The sequence below is a fragment of the Cynara cardunculus genome, assembly GCF_001531365.2.
Source record: "Cynara cardunculus var. scolymus isolate 2C chromosome LG 2, CcrdV1, whole genome shotgun sequence".
Classification (NCBI taxonomy): Eukaryota; Viridiplantae; Streptophyta; class Magnoliopsida; order Asterales; family Asteraceae; genus Cynara; species Cynara cardunculus.
The window spans coordinates 68,862,790-68,880,783 of NC_037529.1; the positions used below are offsets into that span (position 1 = coordinate 68,862,790).

Sequence of the window (17,994 nt, forward strand, 5' to 3'; positions counted from 1 at the left end):
TGAACCTTGTAACGGGCTTTGTGATCCGAAACATGATTGGTTGCTTAAGCCCGATTAGCAACCCGTTATTCCTAGGACACAAACACTTTAGCCCTGTTTGTTTTTTTTTTTGAAATTTCCTCTGAATCATTTAGACATTTATATTTTTAGACCGTTTGGTTTTCTTTTTAAAATAAGAGCTTAAATGATGTTTCATTCATTTGAATTTTTAAGTGATAAACCTATCACTTAATACCACTTAAATCGACTCTTTCTCGCCAGTAACCCAACTTACAATGATCCACGATTCTCCTCACGACCAACACAATACATAGTCAAAATCCGAAGGCGACGAAGAAGATCACCATCTCCTGCTGATATCCCAATCCCCTCTTCTACGAATCTCATGATAAAATTGTAATTGACGGATTAAATTCAGATTCTATAATACAACAAATTTCAACTCAACCCGCCATTAGAAAACTCTGATTTTTGTTTTGTTATTTGACTAAAACTTTGAAAGAAAGAAATACAAATCCATGTTGAAACAGAACATTGCTATAACCAGTATGACTGATTCAGATTTCAAACTTCAGATGTAAAAACAAACAGTCTGATTGATTCAGATTTCAGACTTCAGCACCATATTTTAAAATTAGAAATAAAATCAGACTTCAAACTTCAGCACATCTTATAAATCAAACACCACCCGTTCAAATTCAGATTTTACGTTCAAAACCAATGAAACGTTTATATAATTGATATTATTTTGTAATTTGGGAAAGATTGGAAGCGTGATTTGGTGTGATAAATATTTCGTGAATTTGATGAATATATTTACATGGAGGCAGTTTTGATTCTGCCAAACCGCCTTTCTGTCCCAATATCATTACCCTCTCACTCACCCATTGCCTTCTCTCTCTCTTACGAGCGCCTCCATGGCGGCCAAAACAACCATGAACGGAGGCGCCGCCGATGCTAGGGTTTCGATTCCGACCCACCATCGGAAGGTAATTCAAGAAATCAAGAAGACTCTAGGATTTAAGCACAGCGACGAGTTCATCCACGCAACACTCAATGACTGTGATATGGATCCTAATGAAGCTGGCTGGAGGTTGAAGATGATCCATGATATCAGAGAGATCGCTGGAAAGCATAGCGTAGAGGATGTGTATATAATGCTTAAGGACTGTAACATGGATCCTAACGAAGCTGCTCAGAGGCTTTTATATATCGGTGAAAAACCCTAATACACTGTTTTATCTTTGTTTTTGTTAGATGATTGCATGTCTGTGATCAAAGTGAAGTTATATTGATAGTAGTACTCGTTTTTAAAGTAAGATATAGGGTTTAATTTTGATGTAGTCGTTGTATTCTTTGTTTCAACTTATGCAGCTGAATCACGGCTTCTTTTTTGATGAGAAGTTTTTTTGGATCTATCAATATTACATATCATCGTTTTATGATTATTTTGTGCAATGTTGCTATATATATATGTGTGTGTGTGTGTGTATATATATATATATATCAGTAGCATTCCTTATCAATGGTCTCCGTTGCATGTATGAAGTAATTGTGCCTTTGTGCTTGTGGATTAGGGGGGAATATGGTAAATTATTCAGTATTCTACTTACACGGTCATAATTTTTCTGTAACTGTTCTAGAAACCCTTTCCAGCATTAACGGCAGAGTAACACCACTTTGTTGATTGGGCTGCTTAGATGTATGTCATCATATTTGCATTTTCAATCATTTTGATGATTTACTAGTTTACCTCTTCATAACTTGCTTAAATTCTTATAACATGCAGTACTTTTGATGTTATTGGTTGTGGGACTCTTGTTCAGATTGTTTTGCAGGAAGTAATTGCTCTTGTGTTTGCATTTGCAGATACTTTTCACGAGGTTAAAAAGAAACATGATAGGCGAAAACCTGTAAGTTACACAATTGAGCTTCCTTTTCGTGGCCCCTTTAACCCTGTTCAGTTTTTGACATGAATATTTGGTTTTCTGGTGTGGTTGTCACAAAGAAAAGGCTGCCTTGTGATGCCAATCAGTTGATGTTTACTTCTCATTTTTTTAAATAAACATGAGTGATCTCTAGCATCGAGGCTTATTTGGCTTTGGGATGTGGAGAGGAAGTCTTCAAATCTTTCTATTGCATTTTGCAAATTGGTTCTTTTAGCAACTCAAACCAAGAGACATTGAAATTTGATATTACCTGGTGGGCTTGGAAGAATAACAATGGTGGTCAATTTACTTTTTAAGTAATTGGGATTGGAAACGGGAAAGCTTTGGAGGTCTGTTGATGGCATGACAATTCATCAGTTGTTTCTCTAATTTTATTCAGATAAGCAGTGATACATCTGAAGAGCATAAACGGACACGGGGTAATCAGTGGCAGGGAGCTAAGGGTGGGAGAGGGACTTTCTACTCATCGAAAGTTTTTGATGGTATGCTTAGAATCCTAGCCTGGAATATCTACATTATTGTATTAGCTACCCAGATCTAGTATTCACTTTTCTGTTGTTATAGACCATGTCTGTTGGTCTTTCAGAGCCATAATGCCAGGGCTGTTCTGGAGACTCACATGCATTTTTTATTATCATTGTTAACGAATTCGTATACCATGATGTTTCTATTTTACCTGCATATATACATACGATAGTTGATACACACAATAGTTAGGCATGGAGTAATTAAAAACAATTATTGGCCATCTTCTATCTAAACAACGATGAATTATTTCTGTTCATATTCCAAGATTTTTATTCATATCTATGCGTGTCATGCTGAGATTCTTTGCAACACATGAAAACTTCTTACCCATGTACCGGTTTCTTCCTCTGTAGGCATATCTCTAATGGATACAAATCAATGAAACTTAAGTTGTGACTTCGAACAAAGAAATATACTGAACAGGCTAATTGATAGTATGGTCAATCCTAGTACAAATGAAATGTTCTTGTACAGTTGTAAATTGTAATATTTATCAGCTCAGATGTTTTGTTGACCTTTTTCGTCACAGAAAAACATAAGAAAGATATTGCAATAGAAGTGATGTGATCTTTTGTAGTTGAGAGCAGGTACTGGCTCATTGTAACTTCTAAAATCTGTTCTTTTTTTCTTGTCAATATTATTTTGCTTATATTTATATTAATCAGTACTAGATATGTGCACACTGACCATGTTATACAAAGCAGGTAACTAAAAAAGTGAAATCTGGGTTATTGACATTATGTTCATTGTTGGTTATCTGATCTATGGGGAGGGGTAATATCGGTTAGCACTGGCACTCTGGAGTTTAATCTTTTTTCTTGTCATTTCAGATGTTGGAGGTGGAAGGACTTTGAGTTCAGGGAAGGATAATGGTGTTGCTAATCCCCCAGAGAGGGTTTCAGGGGTGACACCGTCAGTTCATTCCGGAAAAGAAAACAATGGAGCACTTGTGGCGAAGTAAATTTCATTCCACCTATTGGTTTTTATGTAATCTCATCATGCACAATCTCTGTTTAGTGCTCCTGACCACCTGTGATCTGCTCCCCTTTCCTTGAAAACATGCATCAGATTTCCGATTTTGCCAAAATCTTTAAGTAGGCTAATACGTTCACATTTGAATTTGTTCGTACTCTTTACAGTTCTGCTGCCAATGCTAACGGTACAGTGCCTATATCCAATGGGAGTTACATTAATAAACTTGCACCAGAACTGTCTCCAGGTAATGTCAATACTTAACTACCAGGTTGTTAACCGGTTAATTGTGAACAAATCACCAACCATTGATGATAATACATTGCATAAGTTCGCTACTGAACTTTCTCTGATTACCTACTTCGTTGCTGTCAGATGTCTCATCCTCTACTTCAGATCCTGTTGTGATTCCATATGAGAACACCCATCACACTTGTGCAGTGGGTACCATAAAATGCGAGATTACAAAACGTAGTGGCTCTAGTAAATCAAATGCCAAACTCCCAGCTGGGATCAAGTCCAGTGTTGATCAAGTAGTTGCTGGTGTCGCAGAAGCTGTAGATTCTGACAGCACAAGTCAGCCACAATCCAATGTAGTTGAAAAGAATCAGATGTCAGATGTTTTGCAGCCTCTTTCAGTGTCAACCAACAAAGGTTCACATGTTGTCAATCCCAATCAGGATAATCAGCCGTCTCGATTATTAAACGAGCCTCCAAAAGGTAATTGCATTGGTTGAGCAGCATCATATTCCTTGTTTTCTCAAAAGTTAAAAGTGATGTTTTACATGTATGGTAATGTGTATTTTGAACTTTTTGTAGGGATATTTAATTTTTCAAGGAAATGAACATGAATCATATATTTTTGTACAGCTTTAGCTGAAATATGATTTTGCCTTACTTCCAAATACTAAAAGGGGATCTAGGAACATTACAGTTAATTGTAAGTTGCATGTGTTTTTGGGGGGGGGGGGGATCTCTTGATAAAACGGGTGATGGGATTATGGAATTTTAGAAGACGGCTCTTTAGAGAAAAAACACACAACAGTGAAGTCAACTTTCTTCTCTATGTAGTTGCAGCAGCAACTGGTGAGTTTTTCAAGGTAGATGTGCTTCATCTTCTTTCTACTTGTATCCCAATTCCATTTCTTGAGCTTGGGCCAACTTGACATTGGGTTTTTATGGATAAGAAAACAGAACAACATTAAGGGACCGTTTACCAATCACTTACCGTTTAGCGCTTATCAGTAAAATTCAACACTATCATTTACTTATCGAGTAAGATTTTAGTCAACAAAAACGGCATCGTATGCAACAATTTACGATGGCACAATTTACCAGGGTAAGCACTAACCCTGGTAAGAGTTGTCGCCCTCGCTTACCGGGTAAGACTTTGGTCCTTGCATCGCTCTTACCGGGTAAGATTCTTGGTCCTTCCCATATTCATCCGGTAAGGTAATGTGACCTGGTAGGTAAGCGTTTGGTAAACGACCCCTATGCTAAGTACTTTAATGTCTAATTAACAAAACCAAAGTTAATAAAATAATTAGAAAGAAGTATGGCATTTTCAGAAAGTAAATTCAGCATTGATTTTTGTCTGAATGCAAATATAGTTAACTCTCAGTTCTTTTTTCATTTACAAAGATACCAAAATGGTAATTAAAGAATTATAGAACACAATAATTAAATCTACAATAAACTAAATAATTTACAAGTTATGGACTTGTTAATCAGCTATTATACTTGCCATGCTTGATGATGCTTGTCAACTTTCTTATATTAACTGTAACAGCCAGTTTGTCTATTACGAGTTGGCTATCTACTAAAGACACCAAATACTGATGTCTGTTTCTGGATGAGAGAAATATAGAAGTTGAATTTGGGCATATAAAAATGATTCATTGTTATAACTTTGTTGCTTTTGTCTTTGTGTGCTTCCACCACCTAGATTGTTGTCAATGCCAGTTTCTTGAGCCTACATATTTACATATCTGAAACATTGTTAGTCTTCTGGAAAATGTTCCTGTAAGCATCCTAATATCCATCAAGTCTTTTTGTGGCATCTTGCGCCATAGGATTCAGAAAAAGATCTCTGCAAAATATTTCACATGTAGCAAAATAGTGCATAAGTTCAAAGTTGCTTATTTTCTTGCAAACATGAATTCTGATTCATTGTTGCTTTGCCTCAAAAAGCATGCGACTTCTAAGGAACTTGATTTATGATGCACCTTCACATCTCACTCCCTTGTTGGGTCTAGATGCCTGCTTGTTAATTTCTTGCTAACGTTGCTTGTTTTTTTATGTGGGTCGATAAACGATGGACATTGCCTTTATTGCTGGGTAGTTTCTTAGTGGTATAACTTGTATCATTATCTTGTGGGATCATATGCACATGGATCCCGAAAATGCTGGTTGGCTCTGATTTTATATATGAAGTTTGTATGTTTGCACGACCAACGACCAACTCTTCTACCATTGCTTCTCTTTTGATGATCAATAAAACCATGGAACTTGTAGCCATAATTACTGTAACATCTTTGTATCTGATCCCACTATTTTCTTAACTTATATATATAGTTACTGCCTCTGAGCACATGAATGTGGCCATCAACAATGCTCATTTGGTTCCTGGAGCAGAATCTGAGTTGAAACGATCAGATCCAAAGCTTGATGTGATGTTAGAGAAGTTGACTCTTTCATCTCATCAACCTGTTATTTTCCCTGATCATTTTGAAGTCCCTGAAAACTTTAGAAGTCAGTTCACATTTGGAAGTTTGGATGCTACTCCTGATGATTGCAGACCTCTATCTGTGATTGAAGCTACTCAGCCAAATGGAGAAGTTGTTACAGAACCATCTTCGAGGTAGACGCTTTCATCACTACTCTGTTTTGTTTTCTTTCATGAGTCTCTTTGCTCCCTATTATCTTCTAGTGCATCCAAAGTAGGTATCTGTTTTCTCTTTGACATTGGTATTGGCCTTCCTGCCGATTCCAACTTAAGCATCATCCACGTTACCTAGTGTGGCTAATTTTCATAAAATATTATTTGAATTTTTCTTTTACATTTTTTTGGTGGCAGTAACGAAAATGTTGCCAAAACAGCTCAGGAAGGTGAAGTTCAAGATCATCCACTACCACATCTCTCCGAACATGCATTGCCTTCAAAAGATGACATCTCGTCTCATCCTGCTATAAAACATGAGCAGACAAAGCTGGAGGCGATGCCCCCTATAGGAGGATTTCAGAACCCAGTTCTTCAAGCTTCCAGGGACTACCCTTTTGGGTTTATGCCGCATTTGGTGGGTCCACATTTTGTACAACTTGATGTACCTGAGCTCCAGGCAAGTGATATGTATATCATTGTTGTAAGGAATTTTTTGATATTCTTTATTTACTGTATATACATTTTTCATGGTCTTGGGATTCATGTTCCAACTTGCTTAACTTGCTGGAATTGGAACTGATTTTTGTTTTCAATTGCTCATTTTATCATGGTCAAGCTTACATATCTTACCGGGAAAAAGTTGCCATATATTTGATTGTTTGAATATGGTTGCTTGTTCAAAGAGAGCATCTGTTGTAACTGGCTATCAGACTATGTGTCAATGTGTTCTGAGAGGCACATGTTCATGAGAGCATATGTGTGTGTGTATGGTCACATTTTGGCGAGGCGCTGGAAAATCGAGTATGAGGCGGCGCCTGTTGTCGGCTAGTTGAGTTGTATGCCTCCAGCCACTGAGACGGGCCTTGAGGTGTGTGAGCGGTGGTTAGAAATTAGGGTTTAAAAGTTGACTTGCTAATTTTACTTTTTATAAAATAAGCCCATTCTCTTTCTCGTCTTGGCCTGTCTCCCTATTGAAGAGCATCACACACCCACACACACATATATATAAAATATTATTTACCACTTCTCTAATTTCCCACCTTGAAGAGTATCTTGTAGATAATATATAATTTATTTCTTCTCCAGTCTCCCACTTTGTAAATAATTAGTATTTATATATATATATATATATATATATATTGTACAAATATTATATTGCATGTGTGTGTATATATATATATATCTGCCTCAAGGCTTGTGAACACTTCTTTATAACAAGTTAGGTTTCTATGCAATCAAGGAAGAATGTTATGCTATCTTTTGTATACTTGCATTTCAGTGGGCCTGCTAAGTGCCGAGGAGGGATCTGGGATGTTGCTGTGAACCAAACGAAAATTAGCTTATAGACTCATATTTCAATTAGCTTGTTAAGGTGGAGGTGTGGGCTAGGGATGTAAATGGATTGGGTATGATTGTACCATATCTGCATCCTCATAAAGGGAATGCGGATAATACCAGTTCTTATCAGAATCAAATAGATACCATCTTACAAATACTGTCAGCATGAAATGCACATGTGCATACAAGTAATTGAAGCTGTTTTTTGGTTTTTATGCACGTGCACATGTTATGCACATGTGCATACCGAACAAATTGCTTACAAATTAGTAGGGTGTTCCTCAAGTTTTCATTTTTTCTCGGTTTTCCCCTGAAACCGACCCTATATATATATCCGTGTTATGCTTGATACTATCTCTTCATACTATTCCTCATCGTTGCATGTTTTCTACTAAATTTGTTCTTTTTTGCTTTCTTACCTTTAGTGCCTACTGTTCTTAATGCATGCAGAGTGGGAGTTCTCAAGTTGCATCTGCATTGGGCTCGACTCCTGTGGCGCAATCTACAACGACGGGCCAAAGTTCTATGGCGTTATCTCCCCCTCTCTTTCCTTATTTCAGACAACCTTATCCAAACTACATTCCTTATAATCCATATTTTCCACATATGTATTTGCCACAACATGCTCACCTTTTGAACCATGGTATATTCCCTCAGCAACCACCTACGGGAAATATATACATGCATCCGGCAGCGGCGGGGGTGAAATTCCCGGTTCCATCACAGTACAAACAAGGGAGTAATGCAGGAAGTTTGACCCATGTTGGTGTTTCATCTGGATACGGTTCATATGGCTCATCAGTCGGTTATGATGCCTCTGTGACCCCTGGGAGTTCTGCTAATGAAGATCTTACTGCGTCTCAAACCAAAGATAACGATCTTCATTCAGCTCAACAGGTTTGATCTATCTCACCTATTGTATCAAAGTCTTTTTTAGTTAGTTAAGCAAGAATTCAGACGATACAATCTAAGAATCTATGCCATAGGCTTTCTTTCAGAAAATTTAATAGATGGTCTTAGGGGGTGTTTGTTTTTGACTTAATAAGCTTAATGGTCTATCTAACTTAATACATTATGGGTGCGTTTGGTATCTGGACATGATAGGACAGAACAAGAGCAACTGTTCAACGTCTGTAAAGACAAAACTGGACAGAACAAAACAAATAAAATGGTCAATTTACCCCTAATGAGTTATTTACATATTTTGATTAATTTTTGTAATTTATTAAATTATAATAAAATAAATATTTTTTATAACAAAATATATCATTAAAAAGTTCTCATCAAGACAATTAGAATGACACCAAAACAAAAAGTTCTTGTAGTTTCCATTTTTGTACATTTCTATATTATTAATATTTAATAAATTACATAAATTAACCAAAATATAGAAACCATATAAAAATAATATTTTGAGGATAGTAAAGTGAAAGTTTAAAGAACATAAAATACAATAAATAAAATTTAAAGAATGAATAAAGTGTGAAGACCAATGCAATGATGTTTTAGAAGAAAATTAAGTTTTATTTTGAGGTTATATTGGACAGTGAAGAGTTTTTCTAATGTAGACAATGATACCTTTCTTGCTATCATTTCCCCAAAAGTTGAGAAACTGGGAGGATATGTAAAAGATATTCTTTATTTTCCATCACTTGGGCATGTGTAAAAAAAATATTGTGACGCTTCTTTTCTTATAAGGCCTTTTGTCTTTACCTTTCTTATGTATCGTAATGGATGATTGCATCGGTTATAATCGGAAAAAAAGGTCAGAAGAGGTTTTTCAAACATAGAAACGTATTTTTCTTCATATTTTTTTATTTTTGTCAAGTATTTCGAACTTCAAATTTTCTATTTTTGTCAAGTATTTTGAATTTCAAAATTTCTTGATTCTGGGACATAATAAACCCATCTATTGTTATAAAATTCTTCTTCGTTGTAGTAGCCCTCTTCTATTCTGAAGAGGTTGTTCAGTTTCTTACTAAAAATCGATGACGGTGTAAAATATAGGTTTGTGTTTGTTCCACCTTGTTCCATGGGATGGGGGTGGGAATGTGGGATCCACTTTGTTCTTGTCTGTTTCACATAAAAAAATCCTGCCAAACCTGGAACAATGATCACTGTTATGTCCTGTCCAGTGCAACAGTGATCCCTGTCCTGTCCAGGGTACCGGACGCACCATAAGCCCTGTAAAGGTGGTTGATTTCAGCTTAATGGTAAACACATGGCTTAATTCAATCAGCCCATTCATGATGGCTTATCTCCCATTCAGTCCACTTCTTTTTCCCCCTTTCTTGGTTCTTCCATTTATGCAAACCCTCTAGTTTTTTACCCTATTTATGGGTTTCTAATTTCTTTATTTTTATAAAGAAGCTTAATAATTGATTTATTAGAATGAAAATTGATTTTTATTTGTGCCTAGGATTTATGCTCTTTTTTTGTGTATGTGGTCAAATACCTTATTGTTTTTTAATAATTTATTTAGATTTATAAAATTGATAGCTTGTGACACTGGTAATCCTGTTATTACGGTTTATCGGTTTTTAAAGTTTTCATACATTTCATTTGCTTTCTTGTATCTAGTCCATTCAATCTAGAAGCTTAACAGATTGCCATCTTAATCCTACAATCACAGGGTGATGATCCACAAGTTTATGCTCCTGCAGCCGATCGCGATACACCCAATCTACTGCCTAATTATTTCTACAACTTCCCTCAACCACAACACATGGCTTTCTCACTGTTACAAGCTGGCATTTATCATTCTTCACCAATGACCGCCCAAACCACCGTACAACCACCTGTGTATCCACCTCAGTCTACAGGCGGCACAGTTGAACCCATGGTGTCACCGCCACCCAGCTCTTACCAACAGCCTCAGAGTAACTGGAACACCGCCTTACTGAATAGAGAGACCAGTTGATTGTAGGTTTATTGTTTCGTATTCAGGTTTATTTTTGGAAAGGAGAAAATAGAATATATATTTGGCCTGACCTGAGTGTATATATACAAAGCGGGGCCCCTGTGATTTTCAATGCGGAGAGCATTTTCGACCGACTCACATTCTGTTAGGTTGCTGCATTTCATGTTATTTTCTTGGAAGTTATCTTGTTGAGCCTTTTTTGAAGTCATAGAGAGAGGAATTCAGGAAGGGGCCTTTTGTTTTGGGGGGGGKGGGGGGGGTTGACATTTTCAGTCTTGTTGTCAAACTGTATATCATATATTTATGGTCAGAAATGGGCGAGTTTTTTTTTGTTGGGATGTATGAATATTAAGCTCAGTTATCATCAATTAAGCCCAGTTGTCTGTTTTGTTTGGGTTGCTTATTTTGGATGGTTATTGTTTTACCTGCCATCCTCATATTTGGAACATTTTTGATGTTTTACTGGTGAAAGAAAAGCATGGAATCTTTTGTCTGGCAGGTTGCGTTTGGTATGCGGACGGATTGGGCAGAACTGAACATGCAAAGAGTAAGGTAGGCAGGTGAAAGAATTGTGGTAGGTTTTAGGGTTTTAATTTCACATGGGTAGTCTAGTAATTTATAGTCATGTATGTTTGGTTGGTTTTTTGTGAAGTTTTATATGGATGAAGCTGACTGTGTGGATTAATTAGTCAAGTGTATAGATTGAGAGGGTTTTTTCATAGGTTGAAGGAATGTGTTTTTTTAATCTGAATTGGGACGTTTGAAAACACTTGGGTTTTTGCATAAGACTTTCGCTAGAAGCTTATCAAATAAGTCATTTTCTATATAATTAAGCCATTAGCAAATGGTTGTGTATGGCTGACCAAATAAGTTGTGAGTTATGTTTAGTTCATCAAGCTATTAACAAAAACGCCTTTGTCTCTTTGATCTTTGTTCCACCTATTTTAGTGGGCATAAAAATGCATATTTGTTTCACCCGGGTCCTTTTCTGGCCTAATGTCGTGCTAAATGTGGAACAATTGTCGTTTTACCAATGAAAGAGAAGCTTGGAACCAAGTCTGGTAGGATGTGTTTGGTAATTGGTATGTGGACTGATTGAATAGAATTGATCGAGCAAGAGTAGAGGGAGGCAGGTGAGAATTGTGGTAAATTTTAGAGGTTTAACTTCACATGAGTAGTTTAGTAATCTACGATCTTGTTTCATCTTGATTTTGGTGGATAGAATAAAAAGTGCATTTTTGTTTCATTCAGGTTCTGTATCTTGTCTCTGTCTAATATCATGTTAAATGTGGAACAAGAAGTTTTTATACTATCCTATACTGTGTACCACACTTGTAAGGATCTGGCTTGGTCCTAGTTCTGCCTGGTGGCCCTGAGTGGGCTGCGCCAACTTCCAAGGACCGGGCTTCATCCTATTAGGTTTGGTTGTCCACGAGTTTGGTGTCGAGTAAGGACCAAGTTGACATAAAATGACCGAAAGGTGAAAATTCTCTACATATTGCATATACTCTGTTGTCAAAAAGCTCATTTATGGTCTACCATCAACATCAATCTTTTCGTTTTGATCTTTGATAGTTTTAGGTTTTTGATTTGACGATGTTTGCTCTGGAAGCTGATTACTTGTATCCCGAGTTCCCTTCATGTTAAGCGATGTGTAAATCGACATTCCACATATTGCTACAAAAGCCCCACTGATGCTTGCATAGCCGGGATCTGAATCAAAGAGCAAGTACCCTCCGAGAAGGATGACACACGTCTTGAATTGTCCTAACACCACATGTGACGTAGCCGAGGTCGCTCTGCACCAACAAACACGATTTACTGAGTCGAAATCTCCAAATTTTGTATTTGAGTTCCCCCTAAAAAAACAGTCTTATAACTTTAACCTCTTAGGGTGCGTTTGATTTACCGAACAAGACATAACAACACAAAGTAGGACTATTATATGGAACAAACAGAAACATGTTGGCACAATGGAAATAGACATGTTCCACCCTCATCCCATGGAACAAGGTAAAACAAGTCTATATTTTACCAATATACCCTCAAAATAAAATTTAATTCTTTTTTAGAACATCATATACCAAATATTGAACAACTGTCATGTCAATATCATGTCCTGTCCTATGTTTTGTGCTAGGGGTGCTCAAAAACCCGACCAACCCGATCAACCTAACCCATTCCAATGCGAAATAACTCAATCTGAAGCAACTCAATGTCTAATCGAGTTGTAAAATTTTCAAAATGTAGGTATTGAGTTGATATTGAGTTACCATCATTTGAACCCAACCCAACCCGATGAACCCAATATCCTTTTATTTATTGGATTTAATATGATTGTTGAGTTTATATTAATATATACATTACACAATTACACTATCATGTACTCATTCGTATATATGTTCAGTAACTGTGAAATTATATATGTAAATTGAGAAAATTAACTGAATGCGATATACGTAAGAAGTACAGATAAGTTATATCAAATGGTTGATGATGAAAAAAAATTACGAGTAGAGAAATAATATATTCAATGTTAGAAGAATATTTTAATGTATACCAAAGTATCAACCCGACCAACTCGTACGGTTTGGGTTGGCTTGGGTTAAGATTTTTCAAACCGCAAACATTGAGTTGGGTTGTTCAAATATGTTCAACCCAACCCATAAACACCCTTATTTTGTAGTGTGGATACCAAACACACCCTTTAACAAATAAAGAGTAGCTGTAGCTAACTGACCCAAGAGCTAAAGCTCCAGACCATTGGAGGAGGAAGCCCAAAAGAGCAGAGATGAGGACTGCAATGGTGTTGGTGAAACCCCATTTGAAAGAGAATGCACCCGGTGGATCCAACCATGGCATCAAACCTACCAAGAACAGTATTGTTATTGGGGTCGTCTTCCACATCAACCTATCAACAAAAACAACCATTTAAATGGGTTTAAAGGTCAAAAGTACCAGGAGGTCTCAAGTTTAAAATCTAAGGAGGAATAAAAATCCCCTTATGACCACGGAGGTTCAAATGCGGTGACTCTGGGCTATGTGCAAAGCAGGTGGTCGCCTGGGATTAGTCGGCTTGCATAGCGGGTTGGATCTCCAGGTTAATAAAAAAAAAAAAAAACAATTGGTTCTGCTTTTCGGTAGATGTTAGGTTTGCATACTTACCTCATGTGGGATATACCATAGGGACGGACCCATGAATTTTTTCAAACGGTGACACTATTTGACTATGAGGAAAAAATATAACCGTTTGACTATAAAAAACAAATATATGATTTTTTTTTTCAAATGGTGGCAATATTTGACTAAGAGAATGACACTAACAGGATTTTCGAATTTGGGTCTGGGGTGGAATAAAAGCCTTACAAACCAACTCTACCAAATAAAGCTTGTTCTCATTGTAGTTTCAAAATACATACGGTCGCACACAACAAATTAATACGGTTGCACCTTTCACGAACCTAAATTTTTTTACCCTTCGATGGAGGAATAATACAGTGGCACGTGCCACCGTATGCACCACTCTAGGTCCGTCCATGTATATCCCTGGTTCAGTTGGTTTGGTTCCAGGGGCGGACCTATTAGGAGCTAAGCTGAGTGAGCTCTCGTGCACCTGCTTGATTTTGAGGGATGCCTTTAAATAATTTGAAACCAAATCTATAACATAAATTAGACATGAGCGGGATGGTTGGATTACCGCTCCACATGTAATAGATAATGGGTTCTATCTTATTTCAAGTGAAACTTTACTTTTTATCATTACACCGTAAAATTATTAACAACAAAAATAACCAAAGGGTCTTTGGCTTAGCGGTATGTGAGTCTTTGGCCTCCTACGAGGTCAGGGGTTCAAACCTCACCAAAGGTGAGTAGGGTGTGTGAGTGTATTTGTTCTATTTGTCGTATATGAATATTATATACCATAACAAAAGGTTACTTACGCTAGAGCCGTCCAATTGTTTTTCTGCTGGAGATTCGACCATAAAATTTTGTTTATGGCACTCGGGATTATCCACGCAGTTGCTATACCCGCACCGAACAAATTGAATTCTAAATCCGTTACGGTGGCAACCGCCACTCCTATCGAAACAACGGCTAGAGCAAGTACCTGCCGAATTTGGTAACCAAAAACCTCCGGTAAGGTTGCAGATAACGGTTTTTAGGGTGTATTTTGGTTCGTAGACAAGACTGGACATGTGAGAGATAGGTAAACAGGTGAAAAAATTGTACAAGGTTTTAGAATTTTTATTTGACATGGATAGTTTAGTAACTTACTTATCTTATCCCATTTTCTTGATATCTGTTCCACTAACATACTGCATTTTTGCTCACTCAATCTTGTCACAGTCTAATGTCATGCCCCAGTGTGACAAGAAGTTGTCGTACTTTTTTTTTTTTACGCAAATGTCCATTTTTTCTTTTCTTTTTATTAGAAAAATGTGGAAAACAATTGCGTAAAGAAGACCATTTTGGGAATTTCCTAGAAAATATGGCTAAAAAGTGAACGGAGGTGGGGAAATTGGTTTATTTCAATCGGTTTCTCCAAGAAGTCTGTTCAGTCCCGTCCCACGTACCAAAAACACCCAGACAAATCCAACGCGGGTTTGACTTATTGACCTTGTAAAAAGAAATTATGTTTCTGAAAAGAATGAATTCCGCAAGAACAATGGTGGGAGTGACTGCAATTTTAGCCATTTGATAGAATCCTACACTGATCATCATAAAACACAGTTAAAAACAAACCCAAACGAATCCAGTATATCTGATACGTAATTAGGATCTGAAAACAATAAGATGTATACAGACCTGTTATGCTTGAGACTCGTATTGGCCAAGCCGGAAGCAAACGCCATGACGGCACCCAAAGCAAAAAGCATAACGAAAGGCGTGGACTTGGTGGGAGGGGATGGCGGCAAGAGCGACAAAGCCTTGAGAACGGCGAGTAGCATCCAAGCGGACGTGTAATGGATTAACGTTAAAAGGATCGGGTAATTGAATCCAACGCTCCCCATCACCTACAAAACCGGAATAACATGTTCATTCTGATTATTGGCCTAGCGGTATCTGAGTTACTGTAGATCCTGCCTCACATATATATATATATATATATATATATATATATTATAGAAAAGAGATTGAAAATTTGTAGATTTACCAATTTGTTTCCCATGATTATTCCCACCGATATCAAGAAATTGAACGTTAACGCGACGATGGGGCCACATAATCGTTGTTGTTGACGCTTGGCTCCTTCTGAGGTCCGAAGTTCATTGTATAGCGATCCTCGGAGTTCTTCCAACGCTCGTGCTAACATGTAAACATAACGTATATAAGATCAAGAAACATTTTTCAAGTTGTGGGTCTTTACAGAAACAATCTTTGTGTCATCCTAAATAGAAGTAAAGTCTGCATACATTATATAATAGACTGTTTAATCAAGTGATTCTTTAAAGTTGATCTCTAGAACTTGGGGGTCTGGGGCCGTGCCTCTGGTGGGTTCCAAGGGGCATTGCCCCTGGCGGTGGTCCAAAAAATACATCCGTATGTAAGAAATGCATCCGGTGCCAAACACCCGAATAGTCACGACTCCCGCCAAAATAACCGACTTAAATTCGATGATTGCAGAGGTACGATCTTTGTGCATACTGTTACTTTGCCGGTTTTTTGTCTCTTAAGGTACATAAACAAGCAAGGAATTATGTGTTTGTAATCTTGGATTTTGCTTGAAATCCAGATCGTTGTTCTTGGATTATCCTAAATCTGATTTCGTAATACCCCAGGCAATAGGGTCGAAATCATAGGTTTTGGAAAATGTTTTATACACAATTCTTGAATTATCCAAGTAATTTGATATTCCGCTTCCAAAATCTAACAGTAAAACACAAATTGATGGATCATATAGTTAAATCACCTTAAGAACTTTCAATGTCACACGTATGCTTCAAAAGTGCAAAATAAAAGCACATAAAGAGCAATTACTTAAACATAATTGACTGTCATTCTGACACACATAATCTACTACAAACATGTCTTATTGCAAAACATAATCCCTTTTAAACACATACCGACACACACGCACACACACACATACACATTGAATTCAACAAGAAATATATAATCTATGATTCAGATTATCGACACTAACAAATACCTGCTTCGCCCGCATTACTGTCTTTTCTTTTAAGAAATAGCGATCTTCTATCATATCTCCCAATCAAAGACGTGATCAGTTCCATTCTCTCAAAGATCAAGCAATTCTGTACGAAATCATCGAACCCCAGATGCCCATTTTATCAGAATCGAATTGGGTTTTCGGAAATAGATTTCAAAGATTCAAAGAGAATGTAGTATGAGTAGAATTGAATCTAAGGGTTTTTATAGTGAAATTTAATTGGAATTAAATTGAAAAAAGCAAAATAATGATTTGGGTTTGTTTATTATTTACTCAACCAATCATTTAAAACAACACTTTGTTTCTAATTGAGTTGATGTCTTCTACACTAAGTTTTAAAGTTGCTACATTTCATTATTACTCAAAAATGCTCTTCTTGTTAGCTTCAACAAATTCATTAACAAATAAATCTAAGTAAATAACCCATTTATTTAGTTCTTGGATCACAGTCAGAATCCAATAAAACTAAACTGATATGATAAAACTAGATTGATCGTACAATCGGATTGCATAGTAAGATTGCATCGCGATCGTACAAGTCAGATCATATAGTGATATCCGATCGTACAATCGGTTTGCATGCGACCGCATAGTAAGAGTAAGATCGCATCGCAATCGCATAGCGATCGTACAATCGGATATTACTATGTGATCCGACTTGTACGATCGCGATGCAATCTTACTCTATCTATGCGATCATATGTGATCCGTTTGTACGATCGCATGCCACCCGGGGTGTGCAATTGGATATTTTCTGCACATGCTTAAATAATTGTTTATTGTTTTTTTTAAGTATATAATATTTATATACGACAAATAAAACAAATAAACTCACACACCTTTCTCATCTTTGGTGAAGTGTGAACCCCTGATCTAGGAGGCCAAAGACTCACATACCGTTAGGCTAAAAACCCTTCGTACTTGTTCATTGTTCATCCTTGCTATTTGTTGATATTACTTTTCAATAAGAATTTAACGTAGTGGTCTTTGCTCGTGGATGATAATATCGTATCCACTTAAATCTATTGGATTTTAACCGATGAACGCACTCAAATCCATGATGATGGGAGATGCAACAATGGGCTGTACCTTTTTTTAAAAATTAACCTGGATATCCGACCCGCTATGCGAGTTGACTAATCCCAGGACGACCACATGCTTTGCAGATAGTCCGGAGTCACCGCATTTGAACTTCCGTGGCCACAAGAGGATTTTTATTCCTCCTTGGATTTGA

The 17,994-nt window shown here is 37.0% G+C and overlaps 2 protein-coding genes across 4 annotated transcripts; one reads left to right on the plus strand and one right to left on the minus strand.

Annotated features, from left to right (window-relative positions):
* The first annotated feature begins 865 nt into the window (after positions 1-865).
* LOC112507897 (GBF-interacting protein 1-like) lies at positions 866-11,270 on the plus strand. 3 transcript variants are annotated; one of them, XM_025112649.1, is made up of 10 exons: positions 866-1,215; positions 1,870-1,913; positions 2,329-2,431; positions 3,308-3,434; positions 3,617-3,696; positions 3,825-4,169; positions 6,024-6,309; positions 6,526-6,787; positions 8,119-8,565; positions 11,088-11,270. In XM_025112649.1, exons 1-10 carry the CDS (start codon positions 918-920, stop codon positions 11,142-11,144), a joined length of 2,049 nt encoding a protein of 682 aa, XP_024968417.1. In that variant the 5' UTR covers positions 866-917; the 3' UTR covers positions 11,145-11,270. The 3 variants fall into 3 exon arrangements, with proteins under 3 accessions (XP_024968417.1, XP_024968415.1, XP_024968416.1); XM_025112647.1 differs by lacking the exon at positions 11,088-11,270 and adding an exon at positions 10,301-10,827; XM_025112648.1 differs by lacking the exon at positions 11,088-11,270 and adding an exon at positions 10,301-10,827 and having other exon boundaries at positions 6,084-6,309.
* A 569-nt stretch (positions 11,271-11,839) lies between these two features.
* LOC112507418 (nucleotide-sugar uncharacterized transporter 2) lies at positions 11,840-16,922 on the minus strand. Its single transcript, XM_025111998.1, has 7 exons — positions 16,740-16,922; positions 15,744-15,895; positions 15,395-15,603; positions 15,206-15,299; positions 14,530-14,696; positions 13,329-13,499; positions 11,840-12,387 (listed from the first exon to the last, which is right to left on the minus strand). The coding sequence occupies exons 1-7, from the start codon at positions 16,822-16,824 to the stop codon at positions 12,117-12,119; spliced, it is 1,149 nt and encodes a 382-aa protein (XP_024967766.1). The 5' UTR covers positions 16,825-16,922; the 3' UTR covers positions 11,840-12,116.
* Between the last annotated feature and the right edge of the window lie 1,072 nt (positions 16,923-17,994).

Excerpts from the sequence above, each read along its gene's own strand:
- LOC112507897 (XM_025112647.1), top strand. The coding sequence starts at position 918 with ATGGCGGCCAAAACAACCATGAACGGAGGCGCCGCCGATGCTAGGGTT. Across the intron at positions 3,697-3,824 it reads TGCACCAGAACTGTCTCCAG|ATGTCTCATCCTCTACTTCA; the intron begins GTAATGTCAATA and ends CGTTGCTGTCAG. Across the intron at positions 8,566-10,300 it reads ATCTTCATTCAGCTCAACAG|GGTGATGATCCACAAGTTTA; the intron begins GTTTGATCTATC and ends CTACAATCACAG.
- LOC112507418 (XM_025111998.1), bottom strand. The coding sequence starts at position 16,824 with ATGGAACTGATCACGTCTTTGATTGGGAGATATGATAGAAGATCGCTA. Across the intron at positions 15,896-16,739 it reads CAGTAATGCGGGCGAAGCAG|CACGAGCGTTGGAAGAACTC; the intron begins GTATTTGTTAGT and ends TTTACATGTTAG. Across the intron at positions 13,500-14,529 it reads AACAATTGGACGGCTCTAGC|GTTGATGTGGAAGACGACCC; the intron begins GTAAGTAACCTT and ends TTTTGTTGATAG.